The sequence below is a fragment of the Lissotriton vulgaris genome, chromosome 6 (assembly GCF_964263255.1).
Source record: "Lissotriton vulgaris chromosome 6, aLisVul1.2, whole genome shotgun sequence".
NCBI lineage: Eukaryota > Metazoa > Chordata > Amphibia > Caudata > Salamandridae > Lissotriton > Lissotriton vulgaris.
In genome coordinates this window covers 928492012-928514763 of record NC_141694.1, presented here as the reverse complement: position 1 = coordinate 928514763, position 22752 = coordinate 928492012, and the positions used below count along the sequence as shown (strand labels likewise).

The 22752-nt window shown below is 43.5% G+C and overlaps 1 protein-coding gene across 2 annotated transcripts in view; it reads left to right on the top strand.

Moving 5' to 3' along the window:
• The window catches only part of DTD1 (D-aminoacyl-tRNA deacylase 1), a 711214-nt gene that overhangs the window by 189670 nt on the left and 498792 nt on the right, over window positions 1–22752 (top strand). For both annotated transcript variants that reach the window (XM_086926909.1, XM_086926910.1), the window contains exon 4: window positions 6038–6135. In XM_086926909.1, the coding sequence (XP_086783035.1) occupies window positions 6038–6135 (98 nt within the window). The remainder of the gene's footprint in view (window positions 1–6037; window positions 6136–22752) is intronic.

Here is a 22752-nt window from a genome sequence, read left to right as displayed (position 1 = left end):
GTCATTTAGATAGACCGGCAACCAAAAGGAAGAAATATCAACAATTTACCTCGTATTCTACATAGGAGTGCTGTCTATAATTTCCGACAGGGAATCCAAGTTCAGTCAATTTCCAAACACTTGTATATTTCTAGTTGGATAAAGAAATATACATAGATATTTGTAGATTCACAATACAATATTATTATTTACCAGCCTTAAAGTGTTGCAAACAGTAGTGCACTATATGGTTTAGCTAATCGTTATTAACAGATAGTGCTGGTTGGTAAGTGATGGCAGGGCTAGTCTCAACATCATTCCTGAACTGAGAGAGAAACCAATGTTTTCATTCAAACGTGGTCCCAATTTGAGAGACCGCTTAGTACATGCATACGAAAGACAGGATGGCAACACTGTCGATAACATGAAACAACTGTCCCCAATACAAGGCCATTACAAATGTAACAACTGTATGGCTTGTAATACCACCAAAAACATCAAAACTTTTGTGATTAATGAACGCAAATTTACCATTAAACATTTTTCCAACTGTCGAACCAGCAGTGTAATTTACTGCATACAGTGCCCATGTGGTCAACTATATATAGGGAAAACCACACAGATGATCAAGCAGCGAATCCTGCAACACCAGTCGCGGATCCGTTGGCGAGTGGAAAATGCCCCTTTAGTGGAACACTATTCTTCTGCTAAACACTCTGAAAAAGAGATGACTTGGTGGGTAATTGATGTTGTAAAACCATCCATCAGACAGAAAAACTGCGATAAAAGCCTGATTATCAAAGAGAATAGCTGGATAGAAATTGCCAACAGTGTGAAAAATGGATTGAACTCTTGCACTGAATGGCATACCTAAGCATGTTTGACTTAATCTTTTTTTTAAACAGCTAAACTGTGGTCAAACCAATAGCCATGCATGCACATATAATAGAAGCATACAAGATATATGTTGCATGTAATATGCTGTTAACCATATCTCTATTCATATAGGTTTAAAAACTGCTTATACCGTTAGAGATTACTTTATGATAAAAAGGGTTTAATCGTTTCTTGATGAAAATTCCTAAGACTGTATGACAAAAAGTGTTTGACCTGTTCTGAATGAAAAGTCCTAAGATTGTGAGCACATTGTTGTCGACAGGATTAGTAGCTATGATGTAAAATTGTCATAATTTGCTTCATTGTTTGATTTAACTTTTTCTTTTGGTCCAGTTTTTAATACTCCATGATGAAAAGCTTTAAGATTGTGAGCGCATTGTTGTCGACAGGACCACTCGCTATGATGGAAACTCACCATTTTGATTTTAACCTCCGTTTTTACCAGTCACATAAAAGTTGAAATTACCTCTTTCCTAAAATCAATATCTAGTACATAAGGTTTATCGTACAACTTAAACTGATATTTAGCCTCATGCTGCCGTAAGCTAAAAGCATAGGCTAAGATGGCCGCTTTGTTCTTCACTAACAAGTGGTGCACTTGCAGTGATTGCGTAGTCTCGCGAGAATACGCAACTCGCAGTCAATCGTGACGTGCTATAAATAAACACGGACCCGCAAACAGAGTTGTAAGCCTTTACCGGACTCGTTGGAAGCTTTTTTGATGCGGTCACATCCGAGATTCGAAGTAAGTTATGCTACCGAAAGAATTCTTTTATTGCTGACAGCTGTCTTAGTTAAAATCTTAGATTTAGCCGTATTGTTCCGAAAGCCGGTATACCTTCGTTACCTACACGATATACCTTTGTCATCCGACAGGGGTCCCTTTAGCTATACTTATGTTTATAGCTCGGCTATGCTCATGTTTGTAGCTCGGCTGTACCGTTAGACATTTATTGATTTTCGGCTATCCCGGTATTTTCCAATAAATATGGTGCCATTCCTTTTGAATTGACATCATTCATCGACCGCTACAAGTGAAGTATACTCCCTAAGTTTGTTTCCCAATGCATAATTAACATGCCACCCGAAAAATATAACAAATGCTCTAATATGATGTTGAGACTAGCCCTGCCATCACTTACCAACCAGCACTATCTATTAATAACGATTAGCTAAACCATATAGTGCACTACTGTTTGCAACACTTTAAGGCTGGTAAATAATAATATTGTATTGTGAATCTACAAATATCTATGTATATTTCTTTATCCAACTAGAAATATACAAGTGTTTGGAAATTGACTGAACTTGGATTCCCTGTCGGAAATTATAGACAGCACTCCTATGTAGAATACGAGGTAAATTGTTGATATTTCTTCCTTTTGGTTGCCGGTCTATCTAAATGACTTGATGTGAAACAATATTAGTAAGATAGACTTTCACTTTCCTCCATCTATTACAGTGAAATTTTGGTACAAAAGATTCATTCTTTGCCTCACAACAACGCCACGATTGAAAGTGCTGCTGTCGTCTTAAATCTAAATAGACGTACATTTACGAAGTAAAAGTGAGTTGAAAATATCACTGATTATATTTTCTTGGGATCTTGTTTGACCACTAGTTTGCCTTATAAGCTATTTTGCTTATTTTCTTTAGTCGCCACACCGACTTTTTAAGCAAACCTATTATTAAGTGTATAAAAATGTAAATATATTTAGATATATACAAATAAAGAGTTATGAACCAGGTATTTAAACATATACATGCATATTGTAACACAATGTTGTTTTCTTTACAGAGGGTCATCAATTGTATATAGAACTTTACTGTCCTGATGATGGTCTTGTGAAACCTTCAAAAAGACCGAAACGTCGACTATTTTAGTCCATCTCTGCATTCTTTGATTTCTTGTCACACTTTGATTTTCTTCTGATTTTTGAGTTGAAATCAATGTTCTTTATGTTTAAGCAGTCTGGACTTAATGTTTAGATATGTCAAAGGAAGATACAACTATTACCTTGAATATCTAAATAATATCCATGTATGTACCCTATTCTTTGTATATAAATGTACTTTTTTGATTTGAATACAAATAACAATTTTCAGATAACACAAAATCCTGGTTTTTCGCATTTTTATTCATCATTCATTGTATATATTGTGTTAGTGTGGTAACACTGTTTGTCCTGATTCTACTGGACTTCTTTTTCTAAAAATTAATAATCCAAGACAGCCACTGATCAATCTCAGACTTAGGTACCTTGATGATTCAATACAGGTCCTAACAGTGCTGAAAAATAGACAACCAACAAAACCCCTTGCTGGCCATTTCTCTTATAATAATCAGTCGTGGTAAGGCATGGGCTGCCTACATTCGGTGGCCTGAGCGCGAGAAGTGGGGCCCTATAGGATCCAAGGGCCTTGCAACGCGGGAGTTAGAGAGTGGCCCGCCTGGTCCCTTGAACGCTTCCTGCGATATTCCTACTCCATCAAGATCTGAAGGAGGTGACTTGGGCCCAAGGTGGTACTGTCGACTTCTCATGGGCTCCAGAGTGTGTGGGGGGGAACTTTGCTGCTTGACTCACTGGCTTGTTGCTGGGGAAACCGTGCCTCCCTGATACACATTCGGCCAAAGGACTTTCACTTGGATTGACTCTTGCCCCTGGGGTACCCCTGAACATCACTTGATCCCTTACATTATGCTGCTGAGGCCTGAGCCTACATTGGGGCTTCGTTAGCTACTCTCCTCAGCGTTCTATTTATATCGCCTCCGTGTCTTAGATTGGACTGGGAGTGTACATAGCGTCTGCAGGTGTTTTGCTTTAGAGTGTTGTGCTCGCTCCCTCCCTCTGATGGGAAGAACGCACTGTGCCTGCTGCAAGGCCAGGTAACCTTGGAGCTGCATTTTCAAGTACAACATCATCATATTCTCAGCTTCTGTCCCCGGCTGGATCCCTGGGCGAGGAGGGTGCTCTCGTATAAACGATGGCCATAACCACTCCTCGAACTCTCAATACCTGTGAACCCTTTAGAAATGCCATGGCCACTGGATGGGGGAATAAAAAGACTGCCAACTAAATGACATGCTTGTCAAGCCCGGAGGCCATCAAAATCCTGAGCATCCTCTGCCAAAAAGCATGGACTCTGTGTTGGAGGACGGGGAGATTTATTTCATTAATTCTTTTATTTTACGGAGTTTTATATAGCGCAAACTTGACCCGGAAGTATAGAGTATCAGAGCGCTTTACATAACACCAGTTGCATTAATGAGGACACAAAGATGGATGACCCAGTCACTCAACCCTTTCTGCAGGCTCTCTTTGCCTCTCTTAGAGAAGATTTCCAGCTGCTGCGATAAGACCTCTCAGCTGAGCTTAAGGAGATGTGTCAAACTTGTGGGACAAAGTGGCTTCCCTGGAGGAACACAAGTCTAGCCGGGCAGAGGAGCTTGAACAATTGCAACAGGAATTTCTCCGGCTCTGAGACCAAAACTTATACCTACAGACACATACTGAAGATCTTGAGAATAGATCCAGGTGCAACAATATATGTATTAGATTCATCTTGTCTGGTGGGAAGGGATCTGACATCAACCTGTTTGTTGTGGAGCTCTTTTGCTCAATCCTGCTAACCTCTCTAGAGATAGACAACAAACTGGACCGTGTAAACAGAATGAGCCCCAAGAGATCAGACTCTGTCCCGCCAGCAGACATGCTTGTGTGCATTGACAATTACACCTTGAAAGAGCGCATACTTCGGGCAGCAAAAGACCAACATTCAATACAATAGAGGGGTCACCGTCCAACTATTTATCAGGCTTTAGCAGCCTCTACCCTCCAAAAGCTCAGCCCTTTTCGCACAGTAATACTCCTCTCCACATCAAGGCGTCTCCTACACCTGGCGCCATCCCTTCTGGCTGGTCTTTCGTCTGCAGGTCTATCTTCGCCAGCTCTGCTCCCTGGAGGAGGCCTGTGGACTCCTTGGCATAGAGGAGCCCCAGACGGATGACTCTGCATGACGCCGGCCAAGGGGAGCCAGACAACGACAGAGGTGACGGGGTACGGGAGCCTCGGTTAAGGCGCTCTCTCCGTACTAAGAAACAAAGGCAAAGGAGTGCCAGGCAGTCCTTGAATCCCTGTCCAGTGACTCTGCAGCACCGGAGGAGTCCTGATCTGAGCTGAGCTGTGGCACTCTAGATGTCTTAGGTGGGCGGATCTGGGTGGAGGTGGGGGCGGGGGTGATCATATTCTTGAACCACTATACACCCCTTCTTGTTTCCTATTTTACCTGGGAACGTACTTCATATTTCCACGCTGATGCACAATCCCTTGTTAATATTGATGTTTTGTCACATTGTTTTTTTGTTATATTGGATTTGGGGGAACCGCAGATGTTGATCCTTAACCACTATACCTTTGGATCTACACACAGTATCCTAAACTTTTCAATACCCTTTTTGTCACGTCTCTGGATTTTCACAATGAGGAGACACGATAGATCCCATGTTCATATCTCAATATGACCCACTTGGTAGTCTATAGATCTATCTTTATTAGTTTTGCAGTAGCTGTTTCTCTATCGCTGTTGAAGCTCGTTTTTCGATGGTAAAACAGGTAAAGTCATTTTCTGCGTGACCCAAGGACAGAAAGTGATGGATCAGTTTTATGGTTGATTTCTTGCATCAGAAGGTGCTTCAGTGTTATTTGATGCTTAATCTGACCTTTCTTTTGGTCATGCCCACATACTTCAAACCACATTTGCACATAAGTATGTAGCCCACTTTGGTACTGTTGCAATGTGTTTGTTTTCTGAGGACCCAAGGGGTGCGCAGCCCCAGGTCTATGTCTTTGGTTGCTTTTGTAAGTGGTCAGATGTTACATTGTCCGCAAGGGTGGTGACAAGTTACCTCTGGCAGGTTCCACATGCTGGAGTGTATGGAATGTTGGGTTAACTCTATTTTCCTCACTACCAAATTGGAGTCTTTTTTAATTAAGCTCTTGCAACCCAACAATTGTGTGCAACCAAGGACATCAGGCAAAGGGCAATTAAAGTTGAAGATGCAATGCAAGTCTGTGATGATCAATGTTATTTTTGGAAAATATAGCTGACTGCATATTTGGTCTTTATAACATCTTTGAAAGCTTTCATCTTTCATTTTCAGATGGAAAATTTGGAGCGTACATGCAGGTGCACATCCAAAACGATGGTCCTGTCACTATAGAACTGGAACCACCTGCCTACGCTACTGATCCCAAGCATGTAAGTTACAAAAGGGTTTTGATTCAAGGCCAAAGTGCAAAGTAGACCATCATTCTTAAACTATTCAACCTTATTGCTGCCTCCAGAATGTGATGGACAAAACATATTAAGACAAAACCATGGACAAGATAAATATACATGCATCTACCCGGTAGAAAAAAGATGTCTTTATTTAACATTTCTGCTGGAAACACTACCAGTGGCTTCAGTAATGAAAAGATGGTCACCATCCTTAGACGAGAGATCAGATTATTGCCTCTGCTCTTTGGAGGGTCGAGAGACACTATCTCAATTTCTCCTGCTGTGCCACTTCACACTATGTCTTCGCAAATACTACCTGCAACCATTCTTGCTAAAGTTTAAGATCAGAACGTGAAAGGATGCAGAGGTTTTTTGTATGGGAACTGATGATGGAGGTATTATATTGGCTGTCTCATCCTATATTCATGCTGCAATGAAACAAAGAGCAAAAGCACACATAAACTTGAACGCAGATAGGCAATGTCTCTAAGGCTGCTAAGGGGCTGCTGGCCAGATGGCCAGTTGCCTTTCTTCATATTTAGAAGATATACTTCTACATGACAATGTGTAATTGAGTCCTACTAGATTAACATAGCACTCAAGCACTTGTATATCACTCACCAGCTCGACTGGTAAGCAAAGTTTGTAATGTCATACAGTTCTTATTGCTGGGTTCGGCAGGGACGCTTACTGGCCTCTTTTTTGTTCACTTTGTATGTGAATGGGTTGGAATTTGCGCTTTTATCTATGGTGACAGATCTCTCCCTGTCCTATTATATGCAGACGATGCAGTCCTGATGGCTCGGACCGCTCAGGGGTTGGGCCGGTTTGCGGCTAAGTATGTTTCTTTTATGGGGCTCCGGGACTTGTCAGTTAACTTTTCGAAGTCCTACATAATGGTAGTGGACCCCAAGTCAACAAGGAGTAAGGCCTTTATGGTATCTAACGTTACCCTGAGCAAACTTAAGGCCTTCCCCTTCGTGGTTGTTTTATTCAGTGTTAAGAATCATTGGAACCCTCTGAAAGAAGCAAAAAGAAAAGAGTCAGTTAAAACTATGGGGGCGGTTATTAGTTTTGCACATAGGCTTGGGTCTAGGGTACCAAGGATCTTCCTAATATCTATCAGGCCAAGTGTAATGCCCGTAGGTATGTCAGGACAGGTCAAGATCGTCACTCTTTTCCAGGAACATATTGCAATACAAGGTTTTCTTAAGAAGTTTTTATGAAGCTTGACTCTTTCCAGAGCTCAGAGTCATGTACAGAAATAAAGGATCAAAGATCCATAAATCAAAGGGCTAAAGTTACAGCCAACACGTGTTTCGGCATGCCGACTGAACAAGACGCTAATGACCGGACTTCCTCTAATCCAAATATCCTCCTTTCCGCAGCGCCAACTCTAGGACTACATCTAGCCCATAATTCATTTTTATGTCCTGAGGAAGCCCCAGGCCGGACAGCCGCAGTAAGGGGGGTGAAACACGTGTTGGCTGTAACTCTAGCCCTTTGATTTATGGATCTTTGATCATCTATTTCTGTATATGACTCTAAGCTCTGGAAAGAGTCAAGTTTCATAAAAACTTCTTAAGAAAACCTTGTATTGGAATTTGTTCCTAGAAAAGAGTGACAATCTTGACCTTTCCTGACATACCTTCAAGCATAGTTTGTATAATGGGGAAGGTGTCTCCCATTGTCAAGGACAAGTAAAATACTACTAATTGGCTCTAATAACTATGGATTGCAAGGGATTGCGACCCAATACCCCCTGGTTCCTGATCGCCAAGTGTATTGCCCAGCTGCAGTATGGAAGTGAGGTTTGGGGGTATGTCAAATTGGACCAGATTCACATAATGGAGAATAATTTTTTGCGCAAGCTGATTCAGGTCCTCCACTCAACCCCAGACATTTTCTGTACATAAGGAATTGGGTCTTGATTATGTTTCCGATCTGATAGCTCTAAGCCAGCTCATGTGCTGGTTCAAGATTTGGTGCAGGTCGGAGCTGAAGTTAAGCCGTTTGATTCTTGAGGAGTACCTGGCATTGGACCGAGTATCGTGTATGTTAAGCCGGCCTTGTTTTCTATAGGTAGGACAGACATTTTTAACAAACCCTACCCCACTCTTCATGCAGGAACTGGAGAGTGTCAAAAGGTTGTTTTTGGTACGCTCCAGTTTGGAGAGAGAAGGTTTAGAACTCCAGAAGCATTCTGTTAGGGGGTCATATGCTTTTAAAAACCGTGCAGGGGATGGAATTTGTATTTGGGTTTGGTGCGTTCACAACATGATAGGTTCTTATAGGTTTAGGTTTAATCAATTGCATCACATGCTGGCTTCCCCATGTGGGTGGGTTCGGGCTGAGTAAAGGGCACCCTGCGGCTGTGGCGGTCTGTCTCCGCAGGATATGCTCCATTTTATAATGTTTGCCCTTACCTCTGCTGACCAAGGAAGCATTTTTTAATCCCCTTTCTGAAATCTTTGAATTTTATCCAAGTTAGGGCTCCCTGATGTATCTTCAGATGCTTCCCACTGACCGGTTGATTTTTACAGGTTTATTTTTTTACAAGCTGTTTGGGTGTTTAAGAAGTCGAGACCAGATTAATTGTTTTAATTTTGATTATGAATACTTTCATGAATAATTTCTTGTCTTTTTTTATTATGTATGAATTCGATATTATTGATTTTCGACTTCGATTCTTTTATGGGGATTTTGATTGCCGAATAAAGGTTTATTGAATTGAAATTGAGGTCTTATTGCTTTATTGCTATAAGCAGGCACTTAGATGAGACAAAGGCCTAGCATCAAGCAGGCTTGATTTTATAATACTTTCTTTTCTTCAGTGTATTTTTATGGAACGGTGGGCTGACACCCACTTGATGTCTTTGATCTGACACATTAATGAAAAAGAGTTAACATTTTTTTAACACATGAAATTATAAAAATTTCTTGCCATTGCTCCTGATAATTTTACCACTTTAGGGGCCCATTGAATCACTATAAAATGCAATTTACTGAGGTTACATAAAAATATATATTATATATATATTAATCGAGCGTGCTTTTTATTTTTAATTCGATCTCCCTATAAACATAAACACCATATGTCTTTATGTGAACCTATAGTATGATCAGTTACATTGGCCCACTCAAGAGTAACTATTAACCAAAATGGTAGGTTGTAATTTAGATAAATCATGTAAATTAAATAGTGTTAATGGATTATTGATTATATTGTATTTTTTTTTAATGCAGGAAAATTTTATGAAATGAATGTGCTTTGTATAATGTAATTTTAATTGTTATGGCCAGTTTGGATGAAAGCAATACACTGATTTGATTTGAGTATACATTGGTGAGCACATATTTACTTTACTATTTACTTTACTTAACTTCACAAGTGTACCTTTATGATATGTATATGTTGATATATAAGATTTGTAAATCTAGACTTTCATGTATGAATTTCTTACCCTCAATATTTTTGTCCTTGATATTTTGATAGCACGACGTCTCTAGCTTGATATTTCGACATGCGACCATTTGTAAGGGAGTTTAGCGTAACTGATTCCAAACGGACGCGGTAGTTCTATTGGACTGATGGTTATCCTCTGACAACGTAATTGTCTGCCTCGTTTCTTCTGACTAATGCATTGGCCTACAGCTAAAGAGGATCAATTCCTCATGCATCACTTTATCCATGTAAAACATGCAACTGTACTGGTTACAGTTCTGGTTGTGTGATCCAGTTTCCTTGATATACGCCTTTAAGGGTAATGCTCTGGCTAACCACTAGGTGGCAGTGAAGTGACATGAAAGCTGTTCGATGGCGTTCCAGTTTCGAATTGGGTTTAAAGCTTTTCCACTGTCCACATGAATTTATGCGGAGCCACAGTATGTGATGTTGTTCATTGGGAGGCTCGACAAATCAAAATTGGGGGAGCCGGGATGATAGAAGGATATTTGCTTCTTCTTTGAGTTTTACATTTTCTATATATTTTTAGATAGTCAAAAATAAAACAGCAGTGACAAACGCCGGTGGTGGTGGTCCAACTAAATCAAGTGCATACCTCCATGCAGCGGAGCTCTCAGCTGTAGGACTGGCAGCTGTAATTCATTATGACGAAGATTGCCGTCGATCTGATGAGTTAATTAGCGGTTAATAGAAGCTAAAACTAACCCCTATGTGAATCTGATGACCTCCTCGTGACATATCATTAATCACTGGCAGGTGCACTATGAGAAGGGCATTGGTGGGTCTAGCAGGGCAGGGTAATAACACCGACGGCGGGGTGTAATGATACGATATTTCTATTGATTCTGGATACTGATGGCCTTGGTTTCTTATCAGTGGGGGTGCCTATTACATTGATTAGCGGCTAAACTTTTCTCGAAAAGAAACCCTTTACAAATGTGTTTCAGCTATAACCTCTCTTGCCACTCAGTGACAACAAATTCAAATAACTGTAAGCAGGCAGTCTCTTCTTTTGGGAGGGGGAGTTTTATATAGCACAAACTAGACGCGAAGGTGTCAGAGCGCTTTACATGAGCACCGGTTGCGTTAGAGATGGACACATTAATTTTTTTTGTTCGGCACAGGGAGATTGTTATTTACCCTGAATCACAGGATGTTAAGCGATCCTGCCGATATTCAAACCCGGTTCCCCAGCTCGGAGGTTGACTACTCTAGCCATTAAGCCACATTCTCTTCACAGTCTCGAAGTGCTTAATTTGAGCCTGTGGTTCCCGGTGCGCAGTACAGGCACTTAATTGTGAACACCAGCACTTATAACAGCCTGCCACATGGTGTCACTGTTGGTGTACTTTGGAGATGAGAACAACTCCAGTAGTTTATTAGTTCAATATACATTAAAAATGACTAATACATGCAGCTGAAGCCCTTCTTTTAGCTTAGGAGGCCTGGCATAGTCTGAATTGGCACTCCTGTTGGAGTGTGATGGTTAATAGTTGTGTAGTCAGAGGCTCTGACGGCACTGGCAGGTACAGTGGGTGGTGCAAGCTGCAGTGGCCTCCTGATGAGGGCCCTGGCAGCTATATATATATATTTTTTTTTTTACGAATTAGGCACAGCACTAGGCCCCCTGTATTGGTTTGGTAAACCCATAATAGGTCTTTTGCAACCAGACGCTTGTGCTGTCACGTAGACTCAATCTAAAAACAGCTATCTCTTTTCTTGAGTAGCCGCCTGCCTCAGTGCCTATTTTCTGTGGTGCAGATTTTGAAGCTGTGTGTGGAGTAAAGGTGAAGAGTTGACCAATTTGGCTCTATCAGAGCCACTACATTTATTTTCTGCTCTTATGTCATTTTAGAGAGATTAAAAAAGAGGCACAAAGAGATCGAACAAAACACCTATTAAATATATTTAATATTAAATATATTAAAATTAAATATATTTTATACATTCAGCTGAAGAAGTAGTCTCAATCTGAAAATGGAGCATGGATAAACAAATAAATTATGCACTCTGTTGTAGTGAACTACTGCATTTATTATCATCTATGGGTGAGGACTTGCATAATTTTGTTTCTCTATGCTCAAAGAAGTAAAATGTGGTATTTTAGAGACAAAAGGTATATATGTTGTTATGTGTGACAATTAAAAATTTCCAAAATAGACAATCTAGCACTCTAGTGATACCGCTGGTATATTTTTGTATTACCTGTTCCCGAATAATCACAGCTCATCACATATGCTGCTTGTGTCATATGTTAATCCAGCCCTATGAAGCGAGTCGAAATGGAATATTTTATAGTCACCATACGGTAATAGTGAGTGAGGTACTTCACCCAAGCATTATTACGCAAGTGGCTGTTAAATGGCAGCCATTTTAATTCCCGTTAAATCCGTTAAATTCCCAGTGAATCCATTGGAGGTGGTGAAATGTATAGTAAAGTCTACAGTTAAACTATTTCAGCTCCATGATTCCTGATAGGTCTCCCCTTCCCTCCTAAATTGCAGTAGGAGCACATTCAGCACCTATTAGTTGAGGAAGGTGAAAAATGTTGAAATTCTTGTACTTTTTGCAACTTTGCACAGCTGTCTCATGCGTCACTGTACCACTTTTCTAACTCTATTTCTGCACATCCAGATATACGGCATGGGGGGTGATAAGGTTACCAACTGCGCCCTATGCCTTACAGTTGTTCAAAAGTTTCAGGAAGGACACATCTCCTTTTCATGACCTTACACTGGTGCAGCCGATCTGCTGGTGGATAATGCAGGCTATAAAAACAATAGAAGTGGTTAGGTGCCATTACATAGGAAAGTGGTCAAAGACACACGAATTTACAGTTTTACCATTTTAACGTACTTTGTAATTATCATATACGTCAGAAATCGGGTTATTGCTTTAGGAGGATGGAACCCCTACGAACTCAAAACACACTCTGCTTAGGATAAAATTAAGTTCTGAGGGAATCTCTGCTTATCCACTGGTAGCTGTGGCACAAGATGGAGGCAATCCCCAGAGAAGTATTTGCTAAGTTCAAGCAGTGCCAACTATTTTAAGGTAAAGAACACAATACAATGAAATTCCCAAACCTATCTGGAAAAATGGAGAAAAGCTGAATTCACAAAATGACACCAAGATCATCAAAATATGTTAAGGCTTTTTAACATGTTTAAGGCCTAAGGCCCCTCGAAAAAGTCATGCACTATAGAAAATCACCAGTTTGTGGTGGATCGGGACCTAAGAACAATTTCAGGCCGACTGCAATAAAGGGGATGTCGGATATATACCAAGCGGGTTCTCCCAGGCAAATATTTTACCTTCAAACTTAAGTCCTGTTATCATCTGCCAGACTCTAAATCGAGCCTTTGGTCTCCAACTGCTGGGAAAGCTTCTTCTGTTCAGTCTTGCAGCCCTTGCTCCTTTGGGGAGACTTGTGGGCACCAGCCCTCTCTCCAGCACGGCTGTCCTCAGGGTCTAGTCCTTTTTTGTCTACTGAACCCTCTTAGAATCAGGAGTCCTTGTGCTGTTTGTGTCCCTGAGGAGAGAAACAGGAGTCCAACCACTTGACCCTTGAAGAGCTTTCTCAGCCACTGACGGTCATCGGGATTCAGGCATCCTTGTGTAAGCACTTTTCATCCAGCAGAAGTCAGGAGCCAGTAGTCCGGATTCTCTTCCTTCAGATGGAGTCTTCCCAGGTCTGGGAATGTTTAGATGTGTCAGATGTATCCTATGCTCTAGCCAGTGATTGGGGGGAATCTACGTCCCAATCCTAACTATTTCCTTCTGTCCTCCGACCCCCTGCTGCAGCACTTCTACTTTGCTTTCTGTAAAATTACCCAACATCCTCTTTATCAACCTGGCAGAACACACCTGCCACAAGGTAGGCCTGTCTTTGCCTTCTTGGTCATCCCCCTTAACTAACATGGTCATAATGTATTTTCCTTCCTACAGTGGCTGGATACTGGTGGTCTAGGGGGCGAATAGGAGAATCTTCAAGCCAAAAGAGGTAGTGAAAGAGCTACCCTTTGTTCTCGCAACTGTTCCGATCCAATCCCAAACAGCGAATCCCTGCTAAGTGGTCAGCAATTAACACCCTTTAGCCTTTCCTTGTCCCATTGTCCTCCGAACCAGGGTAGTTAACTCCCACCCAAAAATGTGTTTCCAGCTTTGGAGGTGTTATTGGTGGCAGAACTGGTTTTAAGAAAGTTTATATTATATATATTTGTTTTACAAAGTTGCGTTTCTGCTTAATAATCAAACATCTGATTCCACCAATAAGCCTGTTTTTTAAAACTATGTAGGAAATAATTTTGAAGTATTTTTCTAACCCATGCCTAACCATAACAGTAAAATAACGATTTTTATCCCACCTAAGTCTATTAGGGAAAGGTCCAGTTAGCTTTTGGGGGTTTTCACTTTGAGGGCACACAAACTCTAACCTGTAGAGTGCCCTGTTTTTATATTTTGGCTCCATACCCTGTGAGCTTGCAAGGCCCGCATTAGGGATGACTTATTTATTTATAAAATTAGGCTTTTCCTACATGGCAAATGCATTTTTCCCTGCCATGTGTCACTGCAGCACATTTAAATGTCATCCTAGCTAGAGCACAGTGGTACTCCTGGCAGAAATATATTTTTAACATATGTGGGTGGTGTAAATTTACACGATCACCCACATATCACATTTAACTTTCCATCCCATAGGTTCACTAAAGTATACAAAAAGTGATGAGTGGAGATCTTGACTTACTCTCAGCCCCTGGTAATCACTTGGGCTGCATCCCAGATTCCGATGTGGGTGCCTGTGCCACTGGAACCTAGGAACCCCAAACTGACAAGCCCAATCTGGGTAAAACCAGTCTAGGGCTGCTAGTATTGTGGAATAATAAGGACCTGTATTGGCACTTCAGGCTGAACTGTTGCTTTTCGAGCAGAACAATGACTGAATTGCATCTGGCTTGGTCTAATCTGAGGTACCATGGTAGGCAATAGAACGATGGGCTGGAATGCTACCCCAAGCAGTTGCCAGTGATAGATCAATTGCAAGCATTCCACCCATCACCTTTTGTGTGTTAGGTGCACTTTAGGCACCCTTTACAATCAACTTATAGGCAAGTTTATACGTGTTTTAAAGGGGAAGCATTAGCACTTTACTACTGTTTAGCAGTGGTAAAGTGCACATAGTCCTAAAGCCATCAAATATTGGGCCCAGACAAAGTGAAAAATATTGGATGACTATACAGAAAAGGCGGGTCTGCTACAATATGGTTTCCAACATATAAGAAGTAGGAAAACGTTGATATCCATGCAGTGCCCTCCTATTTGTCTTCCTTATGATAATGTTTTCTATCATGAGACCACTGTATACCTGATCGGATCTTTTGCTTATGAGACCTCTCGCAAATGTGTCGATTGATGTTGGTGAGTTACTGTTTGTTTAAGTTTCCTAATCCATGTATTTTTTGTAGAATCAGTTTCGGCTTTGTGCTGAGCCTCGAAACATGTCTAATCTCCATCCTGGATTGCAGCAGCTAGCAGAACATCTGCTCGGCTGAAACAGGCCTTGACTGCAGAGGATTGATGAACACGCCACCCTGCAAGTCTGTTTTTAGCCCAGAGAGTGATTCTGTACAAAGACACCTGCAACCCGCTAACAACACAGGCTGTATTTCATGAGGATGGTCCCTGTGGTGCAGTAACACATGAAGCTGCAACCCTTTTTTAATGTATAAGAGTATCTTATGCTCATGCTTTACTGCTGAAGCTGATTTCTGTTCTATCTCCTCCCACCGTTAAACACAACATATTTTACACACAGGTGGGTGGAGCTTTCCTTCATTTTCAAAGCATGCCAACAAACGTTACAGCCATACTGTATCATGGAAATAGACAACAGCCTTCATAGAGCAAGACCACAGCCTGCCCATGGTCTATAAATAAGAACGAGTTTGGATTTGTGTGTTGCTTTCAGAAATCTCTATTTTTTGGCAGACCTATTTTGATTTCCTGGTTTTGAGACCTTAGGAAAAAGTGTAAAGAATTTGATACAGAGTAGGATTAAGACTGCTTTCTAAAGTATGAGACCCATGTCCAGTGGTTAGTTTGTGCCCTGGTTGCAGGTGGTTGGCACTACCACTCATTTTTGAAGTCCAGGACATATTTTCATGAACAGACTTTGACCCCGAGCCTCAGAACAAACTAGAAAAGGGCATTTAAAAAAACAGTTTAAGCACTGAACATGCCCAGTGAGTCTCTTTCCGTTGTAGTCTCTTGAGAACTTTTCCAGAAGTGTGTGTACATTATCCATCTTCTGTACTGCAACTGCACTTCCTCTAAACAGCAGGTCAACAACTCTCCTTCTTGGGGAAGAAAGCACAGCAAATTCTATTTTGAGCAAGCCAGAAGGTGTCAACATGAATGTGGGCCCTTGCTAACTTCTCTGTGCTGATTCTGCGTATTTCTCATCCACTTCCTGGTGGAGAAAGTAGGACTGCAGACCAAAGAGATAAATGTAATTACTTATTTACCAGCATTGCTCTCACTGCTGGCAAGTGGTTGCTCTGATAAAAAGCATTAAAGGGTGAATTTTAATTAAAGTTGGCCATCCTTCTTTGTACACAAATGTAGAAAGCCTTTACAAATCAGGAACATTCACAACATTTTCTCCTAGAATCAGATCAAATCAATCTGGGGCTGGATTATTGTAAGGCCTCTGTTTTTGCTGGTACTCACCTTCATTGGGTACACTGGGTGCAGACTAAATTGTCAACACAATAAGCACAAATGTGTTCTCACCAGCGCATGTGCTAACTCAGTAAGTTTGCACATATACTAGAGAGAGCAGAGCAGGAAAATGTGGCGCACCGTTTTAAAGAAGGGTTTTCTGTATTCTCTAGTTCTCTACATGAGCACCCCAGCACTTGATGTGGTGTTCAAGGTTGGAATGCCTCCACAAGGGTGGGTGTATCACAAGCCCTCTTCCAAGCATGATGTAGAGGGTGTCTTTGTAATGTGAATTCATGTGAATCCCTGTTTTACATTTGGAGGGAAAGCCAAGGACCTCATAACAAGTGCTTAATTTGAGATGGTGGTTTCCAGTGCTAGGTACTGGCACTTCATTGCCAACAACGGCACTTGTGACAGTCTGCCACATGGTGGCGCTGTTGTGGAAGACCAGCACAACAACAGTTGTTTATTAATTCAATATACATTACAAATTACTAATACCTGCTGCCATAGCCATTCTTACAGGTTTGGGGCCTTTAAATAGTCATAACTGTCACACTTGTTTAAGTGTGGCGGTTAGTAGGTAGTTGTTACTGCACTTGGCAGAACTGACAGCGGCAATAGGTGGTGCAAGCGGAAGTGGCCTCCTGATGAGGACGCTGGCACTTATATATATATTTTTTACAAATCAAGCACTACTCTTAACTGAGACAGTGTAGAATGTGCCTATAATCCCCTGTTGTGGGGGTGTTCCTGGGATCTTATCTGACGCCTCCCAAGTATGTTCAGCCTCTTGGGTATTGGGTTTGAATTTATGAAACAATTGTCTACCCCTAACAAGGCGGAAAACAATTGAGATATGGTCATTTGAGAATGTGTTCCTTTTTCTTAAACATATTTTATTGCAGTATGAAATCAGTGACATAGCCGTAAGACTTATAATTTACTGCAGCCCTAGCGGGCAGATTATCTTGTCTCCATCCTGCAGCATGTTTCATAATCACAACTGACCCAAAACAGTTGTCTCCCATCCTCCCCTCCCACCCTTCTCCTAAATGTGTTCCTTTTTTAGGTCTCGCTCGAGACCTATTGTGATTAAGTCGGCTCTCAAGGGACGTAGACAGGGGCACGCGCGGCGATTTCCCAGCGTGGACGCGCATGCCCCGCCCCCCCGGAGCCGTGCACATCTCCAGAAGCCGATTGCTAGGGTCAGCCATGCCTCTCCAGTCACACGCGCACACACACTGCATACACGCACGCGCACACACACACACTGCATACACACACGCTGACACACAGGTGCCAAGCCCCCCAAGCCCCACTTACCGCCTCAGCCGCCTCTCCTGACTTCTGCTGCCATCCACTTTGTGAGAGTGGGCGCGGGCTTCTCCAAAAGACGGAAGTCCCGCCCCACGTCTGCCGTGAGCATGCACATCCCGAGACCGGAAGTTCGGGAGAGTGCACGCTCACGGCCTGTTCTTTCTTCAGCTGCTAAAATCTCCTACTACTTGCTTTTATCTGACTCGCTTTTTATCCGGGGTTTTCTGGGGCTGAGACTTGTTGTGCCTGGGCTGGAGATTAGCTGTGGACCCGTTTCAGTTTTACAATATACTTATTTTAGCTTCAAACAAAGCAAACTGTTTCCAAATCGTTTTTTAAGTAAAGACATTTTAAAAACTGTTAAAAAGCATTAAGACAGTTTTGCAAATATACTGATTTTTTTTTATTCATGAAAATTGGTCTCAAACTATCTTCAATATTTGCTAACTTTAAAATACATGTTTTAAAGTACTTACTGCAAAATCTATGCATTTGTAGAAAAACAGAATATGGGTAGCAGGAATATTAGAATCATAGCTTCCCCACTTGTTCAGCTTCTGCGATGTTGGAAAAATGACTCCCTCTCTGTGCCTTGATTCAGTGTAGCAAGCTAGCGACATCGCAGCCACCTAGAGATTTCAAGGATGGGAAGAAGAGGGCTGCTCAGCCCGGGGCCCGTGCGTCAGTGACCTCTGGTGACTCGTCGCTGGTACAGGTGGTACGCATGCACAGTTAGTCTATAAAAACTAATCTCCGATTGAAGCTGCCCTGTGTGGATATTACTAATGATAAAATAATATGCTGGGGCCCTGTCCGGAGTAATAATCACGAACATTCAAAAAATAAATGTCAAAAAACTGACATTTTGGCTGAGGAAAGTCTTTAACATGTCGATCAGTGATTGAAATATATGTGTCGATGCTGAACAGTAACCATATTGGTGGTGGGGTGTATCTTCATTTGTGTAAACATTACTGAATAGTGCAAGCTCCCAAACCTCTGTAAATATCGCTACTAACATGCTTTTTGCACAGAAAAGTTTTCCGTTACAATAATCAGTACATGGTTGACTTTTAGCCGCTTGTTTTATATATCCACTACACAGCGCTCTGAAACCCATTTGTGTGGGTCTGCGCATACAAATAAGATCTTAAAGCACTGTACTCGGAGTTGGCACACTGAAGGAGGCATCACTGTAGCATTAAGGAGCCCGGGATCAGCCTCACTTCCGCCTACGCAGCTGTTCTGCGTGGAACTGCTCCAGAGGAGTGCACTTGAGGTTCTCTTACAGAGAACATGGCAGCATTTTCTGATGCGCCGCAGGTTGATTGCTCGACTACCGACAGCTCTCCTCCGTCCACGAGGGCTGGGGTCTAAACCTCCCCCGCGAGCTAAGACAACCCCTGGCTGGCCACTGGAGCCCAGGTTTCCAAAGCCGGAAATCTCCCACAGGACCGCTCCTATGACTTAAGATTTCCAACGTTTATTGGCTTACATCTCTCGGGAACAACACACTCCGGTTTCCAGGAGTCCTTAAACTCCAGGGTTACTCATGTAGTTGATCCACCTGACGCAACATTCAGTAAGTGACGCAGTTATGCGCATTCGGACACGTATGTTATTGTCCACAGGCACAATATTGTTTACAGTGCACAACCCCCTCTCCTGCACTCTGTGAATCTCAAATGTGTCGCTTCGCTTTCACAACCTAAGGCAGGTACGGCTTCCATTCTCAGTCGCTTTGTAGAGTTTCCACAGAGAATCTGTCTGCAAATTGTTCGTTGGCTGCCATAAACTCACTGCGAGCAGCACCCTGGACTACCCGCAGCCCCCCACCGAACATCTACATTTCAACGCCCACGCCTCCATTTACGAACGTGGAAGATTCTCCCTTCCTTTCTCCGAATTGTATTTTACAAAAGAAAAATGGTATGCAACAAAAGTCTACCAGCCAGCAAGCGAATTCGAATCCGACACGTTGCTTTTTCACACTTGACAATCGGGTGTGTAAAAACGTTGGGAACCGTGCTCTTTTAATACTCCAGCTGGTTTAGAACCGACAGCATCACTGCCCACACTCCCCCAGTGCTGGAGTGTTGTGCCTCCCTCTAGAGTTGCAGGACAGTCCCCCTTCCCCGGTGACCTGGTGGTGAGGGCCTGCAGTTCTGGGAGATAAGATTGTAGTAGCAGGACGCCCCAGACCTGGTCTATTCACCTCTCTGGTTTGTATTTCACGTTTTGCTTAATCTTGCATTCTCGGTTTGCTATTTCCAGGATGCTGTAGTTTTTCTTTCAGGCAGCATATTACTCGTGTATAACGTACACTTTGGACTGATTCGCCTCAGGTGTTTACAACTGGCCATGATTGACAGGTCTGGAGTTCAGGCTGAAGTCAAAGCTAGTTTCTCACAGTGCCTGTCAGTAGGTCAAAAAGGTTTTCAGAATAACGTGGTCATCCAACGCATGGCCTCTGTGAACAGTGCTCACAGCAATGGTCACTATTCCAGCTGCAAGTGTGACTCTGCAAATGTGGGTTAACAGGTATACAGTTGTCAAAATATTGACAACGCGAAAAGACCTGTGCACTGCTACAGGTGAATGGGTGTGTTTTGTGTATGGGCGGTGAGGTAAAGGAGATGCAAGTAAGTGCATTCAGGAAAGAATGAAAAGAGGGTGCTTAAGACGAAAGAGATGAGGTGGAAGACATGCACATGGGTGAGGCGCGGATAGAAACAAAAAAGGCCTACATGTGTAAGAGTGAACATAACACGAGTGATGGAGACACTAAAGACCGTTGTCCCTTGCACGTTTTATTCAGACTCACAATTTCAGATCTGAAACATTTTCAACATTATTAATTTCAACAAAACCATATTGCTCATTTATCTTAAACAACAATCAAAGCCAATAGTTCTGGTTGAATTAAGGTGGTGTCATATATATGGCTGCAGTAACAGAAAGTAGCCAAAATACTGGCTGGGTGCACACTATGGTAATCACAGAAATGCAGTTGCAGTGTTAAAACCACACTCTTATTTAAACACAAGGGCCACGCCCACTTTATGAGCCCCCCCAACCCTTTTCATCAAGTTTAAAGTCCTGGCAACACAGTATACCTGCGACTGACTTATTGCACACAAAGTGAGTGAGCCATCTTTAAAGGTCCCCACCACCTTTTGTTATCGGATTCCTCGGCCAACATTTCCCTTCTACCTCACATACTGAATGATGAAATGGTTACGCTACCTCATACGCCTCCTTACTCACGTACTGTTAAAGAGGTATGTACAGTTTCCGCACCCCGGTGTACCTCACTGCCTGGGATGACTACTATTCTCCCATTGTAACTCTGGTGGAAGTTACAATCACACCACCCCATGCTAGAGTTTACAGTGGCGTGCCTCCCCTAGACATCGCGTTTTCTAGGGTTTGTAGTTAATTTGCTTTCCCTGTACCCGTTACGTTAAACGGAAATGCTGGGAAACGCTATCCCAGACACCCCGGTTGCTGCTGAGAAGTGCTGGTACTTTCCCTCGCACATCAGAGTAGCGCCGGCACACAGCACCTGCCAGTCTAAAGCACTGGCCATATCTTGAGTCTGCTTACGTGTCCTCGCCCTCCCCCGTGTATCACACCTGCGGCTGGGGTACCTCTTGTAGGAGATAAAACATTCTCATCACAAATCGCTGATGGCTTGTTTTGTGGTGGAAGTGAATGCAAAGCCAGTGGTGGACACGGCTCACCTCTTGCTTCTTACACAGGCAGCGGGGGTCCCTGCTCTCGTCACCCCTCGGGTACTGGAGGGGTTTCCCACTCGTTATCTTACAGTATCAGCAGTGCTCTTTCCTCCTCTCACTTCCAGGTGAGCGGGGTCTCCCTCACCTGTTGGTTATTTTACAGTGATACCCAGTGACCTCACCGGCTGCGAGAGAGCGGGACCCCCCCCCCATCGCTGCGGTCACACAGCCCCCCACCCCACCACCTCACCTCCTGCTGCGGGCCCGGCCGGGGCTGCTGCTGCTGCCGGCCCTCGGACTCGCTGACCAGCGAGGTCTTGAGCTCGGCCAGGTCGCGTTCCGTCAGGCCCCGGCTCTTCCGGCTCTTCTCCTCCTGCTCGCCCTCCTCCTTGAAGGAGATTATCTTGTCGTTGGCCCCCAGGTCATCCCCCCCGCCGCTGCTGAGCTGGGGCATGGTGACGGCCGGGGGGGCTCCGGGTGGAAGAGGCCCCTAAGGGTGGACTGGAAGGGTCCGGGCTGCTCTGGGAGGGTCTAACACTAGAGGGGGCTCTGGATCCTTAGTGGGGGCGGGGGCCCTCCATGTGCTCGGGCGTTACCTCGGGGAGGGGGTCGTTTCCTGCTCTGTCCGGTGAGGGTAGTTTTCTTCCCTGGTTGGGGGTGGGGGGTGCTGGGAAGAGTGTTGTTCTTTCCTTGCTCGTGGTGGAAGCGGTGCAGACTCCCCTCTTCTGTTCTCCTGGTTGGGGCTGCTCCCCGGGCTCTGCTTCTCTTGGGGCGGGGAGCTCCTCCCTCTCTCGGTGGTGTACCGGTCGGGGGGTCTCCGGTGTCCCCGGAGCCGGGCTCTATGCTGGCTCCAAAGTTTCCCTGCGCCGGCTCTGCTGCTGGGAGTCTCTGGGCGCTGGAGCGTGTGAGCTGCTGGGAGCACAGGGGGCGGGGCCACGACTTCAAAGCACACCGTCGCTGATTGACAAGGAGCGCCGCGGGGAGCAGCGCATTCTTAAAGGGACAGGAGCCGATAGAGCCGCATGCACAATGCACTGGAGAAACGCTGGGCATCCAGGCACCAATCACTCATCCCCCATGCCGGGAGACCCAAGCTCAGTGTGTGGTGGTGTGTCCCACCGCAGCTTCCTGCTTCTCTTGCTGAAACCCACACAGCCGGGGGAGGGGGGTAAAGGGGTGTCTCGGGTATTCTTAGGAAGAGGGACTTAGTTTTTTTTCATTTTCTATATACCTGTGCAGTGTGATCCCATGCAGTGTTTAATTTGTAAAAAATAAAATAAGTGACAGGGCTTTCGTCAGGAGGCAACTGCAGGTTTCATCAGTGCCCCAGCAAGAGCTGCAAATGATAGT